General features: G+C 41.8%; 1 gene segment (V, D, J or C); it reads right to left on the bottom strand.

Annotated features, from left to right (window-relative positions):
• Positions 1-1,352: 1,352 nt before the first annotated feature.
• Positions 1,353-1,811, bottom strand: LOC107683754 (Ig kappa chain V-I region Wes-like). The segment is given in 2 exon segments: positions 1,353-1,702; positions 1,799-1,811. Coding segments are annotated over 2 exon segments (363 nt in total).
• Positions 1,812-6,715: the final 4,904 nt, after the last annotated feature.

The raw sequence follows: 6,715 nt of genomic DNA on the forward strand, positions 1-6,715 counted from the left end.
CCGTATGAAACTATGAACCGAATACATAAGCTGGTCACATCAGGCAACACATCTTGATGCTAACTAGTTAGCCAGACAACCATACCTGCAGAAAAGAAGGGATAAAACCAGAACAGGCGGACCTCAGGTAATGACACACAAGTGGTGGCCTAAAATTCCCTTTTATAGACTCACTGAAATTATGTGATTGGACAACTCACTGATTACAATAAGAAAAAAAACAAAACTGTTTGTCCCACTACAAATAGCAGTGGTTGTTTTAATGTTATGATAGTGTTTTACACCAGTGGGCCCAATTTCCTGATGTCATCTAGGGCTTCTCAAACCCCTGGACCAGACTTCAATGAATCATTAGTGGAACTCTACATATCTACTCTACAAGCATTCAGTGCTGTGAGATCTGAAGACATTTTCTAAACGTCTGTTTGACATCTGATAGGAAATGTCCTATAGATGTATTGAAGATGAGCAAACACTCTAAAAAATATGTCTTGCATATGTCAAATAGACGTCTCTGTGATGTACGCATGCTGTCATGGGTGAAGTCTTGACCTCAAGATCCTCTTTTGAGAGATCATCACATCAACAGACATTTCTGGCTGGATGAAGGACCATCACCTTCAACTCAACCTTGCTAAGACAGGGCCACACAACTCCTTGTCCAAGCTCTTGTTCTCTCCTAACTGGACTATTGTAATGATCTCTTGGCGGGCCTTCTGGCATGTACCATCAAGCCTCTGAAACTGATCCAGAATGCAGCAGCTAGAGTGGTATTCAACAAGCTGAAGAAAGCTCATGTCACGCCTCTCTTTATCAGTTTGCACTGGCTGCCAAAAGCCGCTCGCATCAAATTCAAGTTACTGATGTTTGCCTACAAGACAACCGCTGGCTCTTCTCCAATATACCTAAACTCAGTAGTTCAGACCTATGCACCCTCCAGAATCTTGCGTTCTGCAAGTGAACGACGCCTCATGGTGCCAACCCAAAGAGGCACAATTCTATTCAATTATATTATATTAATTTTTTTTTCTAATTTTATTTTTTTAAACTTGCTATGTTTACTGTGTTTAGACTAACTGAGACTTGTCACATCACTTGTATGCTGTTGCTCTCCTGTTGGTCTGATTGCATCTATTGTTCTCCTCATTCGTAAGTCGCTTTGGATAAAAGCATCTGATAAATGATTAAATGTAAATAAGATTTCTGTTGATTGTGATGATATTGTGTTATTAGTGTTTGTGATCTGATCAGTGTTGTGTGTGATTGTGTTTATGAGCAGCTGCAGTATCTCTCAGCTGTATCAGTGCAGTCACTGTGACTCTGACTGACGGAGGTTTTTGTACGACTCTTTATCACTGTGTCAACACAGGTGTATTGTTGATCCAGTGGTAACTCTGACAGAAATAATCTCCTGTATCTTCAGTCTGGACTCCACTGATGGTCAGAGAGAAGTCAGTTCCATAATCAACACCATTTCCACTGAATCTAGATGGAGTTTCTGACTGGAGGGATTTAATGTAGTACACTAAAAGTTTAGGAGTTTCTCCAAGTTTCTGTAGGTACCAGGAGACACAAGACTTACAGTCTCCATCTGACTGGCGTCCAATGGAGCTGCTGGTTTTACAGGTCAGAGTGACTGTTTGTCCGTTCTGAACATGTTTCTCTGTTGGAGTCTGAATTACAGTCACCTGTCCTGAAGAATCTGAAGAACTATTAAAAGACATTAAACTTTTTTTCAATATTATTGATGTGAAATTTTAACTGCAAATAATCTATGCATTAAATAACTTGGTCTTACCTTCAAAATACATTCCTAAAATCAAGAAGAAGATGAATGTCATTGTAGTCATTGTGTGTGTTATTATGATAAACAGTGTCAGTCATGAAGTGTTAAGCTCACAGCACTATAAACTCTCAGAGCACTGAAGCGTGTGCTGACAATGCAAAGTGACTTTCACTATTTAAATCATCTACCTGAAAACTGTAGATCTCCCACAAACACATTTCAAAGACAATTACCAATATGACATGAACATCTAAACTCCTATGTACCTTAATGTACTGTTGTCTAGACAAAACACCTGTATTGACCTTGGACTTGAGTTTCTATTTATGCCTTGGCTATTAACACTAAGCACCACTGTCTGGTTGGACCAGACACAATTATAAAAGACACAAAGTTGACAGTAGGTAATGGGTTCTGAAAGTAAAGACAGTGGATAAAGCTTTTTACGAGACTGACCCAAGTTCAAATCCACCTTTCAGCTCAGAGAAGTGTTTATTTTACATAAAAATGAAAAGTGAACATCTTTACTACAGGCTGATATGGTTTGAGGTAGATGTAGGGGTGATATGATATGATATGATATGATATGATATGATATGATCAGGCAGGTCAAATCTGCGCAGGTTTAGCGCAAATACTGAACTCGTGAGACATCATGACATTATCGAGTATATTGCAAAAGCTAAACAAAACACACCTACAGAGGCATGCATACGCGACGTAATGAAGTCTGGTTAGACCAACACACACAGGATTTAGTGCGCGTGTGCTTTTAAAGTGCGCTCTTTCGCTGCATGATTCAGTCTATTAATATGCATTAACAATGATCACATACTTCAAGATAAGGAGGCAGAAAATGTATATATTTATATAAATTAATATAGTTAATCAAATCACACGAAGAGTGCCGTTTTTTCTTACAAAATCAGCATGGTATTTATTTTATACAACAGTTCAATAAATAAGTTAATATCAAGAGACTTACGTTTTAGACACCATATTGGCTGTTTTTGCGCTATTTCTGTGCTATTTCGCCAAATTTCAACTGAAAAAAAAATGCAGTGTTTATATGTTAGGTTACATTTTATTTTCATGTTTTACTAATTAGAGTATTAGTAGGCTTAGGTTAAGGTTAGGGTTGGTAGAATGTTGACGTACGTGCAAAGTTACTTATAGTCGGTTTGTCTGTTGGGGAACCGTCAAAATAATCAAACTGATATTACATTAAAAATAGTTCAAAGCAAATATGTCTTATTACACGTTCATCTGATCTGATATCTGATCTTATGGCTGTTTGAGAAAAAAAATATTATTATTATTATTATTATTATTACTATACTTATAAGTATATAACTACTAAATATTATTACTATACTATATATTTATATAGCGCTTTTCTAGGCACTCAAAGTGCTTTACATTGTCAGGGGGTATCTCCTCATGGATATGGGGATTGTTAGTATAAGAAGAGATTATGCATAAGCATTAGATATTGAACTGAATACAATCTCTTCTTCTTCATCTTCTTTTTTCTTTTCTGTTTTATTTATTTATTTTTAATAGTAATAACATGGGTGTTGTCACCACGGTACCAATTTAGTCACCCTCTGTTGGTGCAATTCAGGGCTTTCTAAGTCACATAACAGAGATATAAACACAGTATCATCAGCATACTATAAGATACATCGATTAGGCCTGTCTGTCTACACGGTAACAAGTATGACAGAACTGACACAGCCCGGGGTGCTCCAACATTCGTTCATTCGTTTTGACTACCAATGACAAGATTTGGTTCACTTTAACGATTTAAACCTAATTTGTGAGAAAAGAAGCACATCTGAATCAGATCAGGCGTTTACACCCAAAAGTTTTGACACCAAGATATCAGCTTGAATTCTATTGAATGCAGAGGAAAAATCCAAAAAGGGGCTCTTACATCAGTATTAGTTTGTCTAAATATTTATAAACAATACAATACAATACAATACAATACAATACAACGATGTATTATTTTTGTTGTTTATCTTGTTTTCTTTTTATTTATTATTTAAAAAAATGTACTGCGTTAGATTAACCTACTATTTATACTTAGTGCTAATTAAATACTTTTATTCTGCTATTTACACTTAAATGACATCTAATGATAATGCTATTTGAACAAACAGAATTTGCTATCATTTCTATTAGAGTTACACATCCATGCTGAAATTATCTTTAAATGTTTGAAGGTGTTTCACTGTTTTCTTTCATCCTGCCACATTTAAGCAATATCACATGATCAAGAGTGCAGTTGTACTAAATATCAGCACGGCTGTGATTTTACCATAGACAAAATCTTGTTAGTTTGTATGTGTGTGTGTGTGTTTTGTTGTTGTTGTTGTTGTTGTTGTTTTCCCCGTGAACTCTAGTAAAAGATACCACGAACAAGCACTATGAAAACACATCAAAAACCTCTGCACCAGCACTAAATGTTATTTAAAGAAAAACTAAGTACTTGTAAATGTATTTACTCTATTTATAAATAAATTAACACATTATTATTTAAACTTTGCAAAACATTGTCATTGTGCTGTTAATGGTCCTCTCATCAGCACCTGCAGTATCTCTCAGCTGTATCAGTGCAGTCACTGTGACTCTGACTGACGGAGGTTTTTGTACGACTCTTTATCACTGTGTGAACACATTTATTATTTAAAAAAATGTACTGCGTTAGATTAACCTACTATTTATACTTAGTGCTAATTAAATACTTTTATTCTGCTATTTACACTTAAATGACATCTAATGATAATGCTATTTGTACAAACAGAATTTGCTATAATTTCTATTAGAGTTACATATCCATGCTGAAGTTATCTTTAAAAGTTTGAAGTTCCCTATCTGTCGGTCACTACGAGTTATGTCGAATGACATATGGGGTCTCACTTGGGAGGCCAATCATCTCTGAGTTTAAGAGAAAACGCCAATTAAATTTGGCTAGTGGATTTTGCATGCTGAGCCACTCCCCATGCCTACGGGTATATAAGGCGACAGCGCGCATCCACTCATTACATTTTTATAACACCGAGTAGTTGTATGAAAAGCTGTTATACTCCACAAAGCCATTCATCTGCTGTGTCGGGAAGCTGTTCTGGTTGGCGATACGGCGCGAACAGCGGTGTCCCTTTCAGCGATTCCCCTGGGCGCTTCAACTAAAAGAGCAGATTTCCTAAAAGAGCAAATCACGGACAATTTGCGTCTTTTTAAATATGCCGTTTCGTCCGTGTCCTTCTGGATGCAGTCGTTTCCTGTCCTCTGACAACGGCCACAAGCGTTGTCTTCCATGTCTGGGCATTCAGCACGCTGAAGATGCGTTCGTGGATGGTTCATGCCCGCACTGCGAGTGCATGACCATGGCAATGCTGCGATCACGTCTTAAAGGGAAAGGAGCAGACCCCTCTGTCACTACCCGTCCTGGTTTCTCTGCCACAAGCAGAGGACTGCCGGCTAGTGCTCTGGAAGATTTGAGGGTGACAGTGAGAGCTTCTCCGCCGGGCCACGCCCCACGGACCTCTCACTCCTCCTGCAGTGCTTGTCCTGTGCGGCTGCTGAGTGATTCTGTTGGGCTGTCTTATGATGGTCCCCGCATTTCATTCGGTGTGCCACCAGGGGATCAGATGTCGATTGCAGCATCGGGGGATGGGCTATTGACCTCTGAGGATGAAGATTCAGACCAGATTCGATTCATCGGACCCAGAGTTGACGGCCATGCTTGTCCGGGCAGCTGTGAGCATCAGGCTGGAGGTGAATACAGCTCGAGGCTGGACGATTGGTTTCTCAGTGCGGACCGCGGCTCACAACCGCATTCTACTCTGGTTCCTTTCTTCCCAGAGGTGCATGAGGAAGTGACGTAGTCGTGGACGGCGTCTTTTACGGCCAGAAGCCGCTCGTCTCCTTTCTCCATCCTCACTACCCTTGATGGCGGGGCGGTTAGGGGGTGCGTTGACAAAGTGCACTTTCTTGACGCTCCCATCTCCCAGGCTGCTGTCTTATGTCGGTCCCAGCATGTCATTCGGTGTGCCACCGGGGGATCAGATGTTGATTGCAGCATCGGGGGATGGGCTGTTGACCTCTGAGGATGACGATTCGGCGGGGCTGCCCCCCTCGGGTGCTGTCGCCACTGCTGAATCGGACCCATAGTTGACGGCCATGCTTGCCCAGGCAGCTGTGAGCATCAGGTTGGAGGTGAATACACCGCCCAGCCCTGAGCACTCGAGGCTGGAAGATTGTTTTCTCAGTGTGGAGCGCAGCTCACAACCGCGTTCTGCTCTGGTTTCTTTTCTTCCCGGAGGTGCATGAGGAAGTGATGTAATCGTGGACGGCCCCTTTTACGGCCAGAAGCCGCTCGTCTCTCTCTTCCGTCCTCACTACCCTCGATGGCGGGGCAGCTAGGGGGTACGTTGACATTCCCCAGGTGGAGAGGGTGGTTGCGGTGCACCTGTGCCCGCAAAACGCCGCCACTTGGAGGAATTGTCCACGTCTCCCGTCCAAAGCCTGTAAGCTGTCGGCGGCTCTCGCTGCCAAAGCTTACAGTTCTGCGGGCTAAGCTTTCTCTGCCTTGCATGGTCATGGACGGCCCCTTTTATGACCAGAAGCCGCTCGTCTCCTTCCTCTGTCCTCACTACCCTCGATGGCGGGGCGGCTAGGGGGTGCGGCGACAATCCCCAGGTGGAGAGAGCGATTACGGTGCACTTGTGCCCACAAAACGCCGCCACTTGGAGGAATTGTCAGCATCTCCTGTCCATAGCCTGTAAGCTGCCGGTGGCTATCGCTGCCAAAAGCTTACAGTGCTGCGGGCCAAGCTGCCTCTGCCCTGCATGCCATGGCGATCCTGCAAGCTCACCAAGCCAAGGCCTTAACAAATGCACGAGGGGAGTACTGACCCAAGGT

Source organism: Sinocyclocheilus anshuiensis, unplaced genomic scaffold, assembly GCF_001515605.1.
Source record: "Sinocyclocheilus anshuiensis isolate Anshui unplaced genomic scaffold, SAMN03320099.WGS_v1.1 scaffold6244, whole genome shotgun sequence".
Taxonomy (NCBI): domain Eukaryota; kingdom Metazoa; phylum Chordata; class Actinopteri; order Cypriniformes; family Cyprinidae; genus Sinocyclocheilus; species Sinocyclocheilus anshuiensis.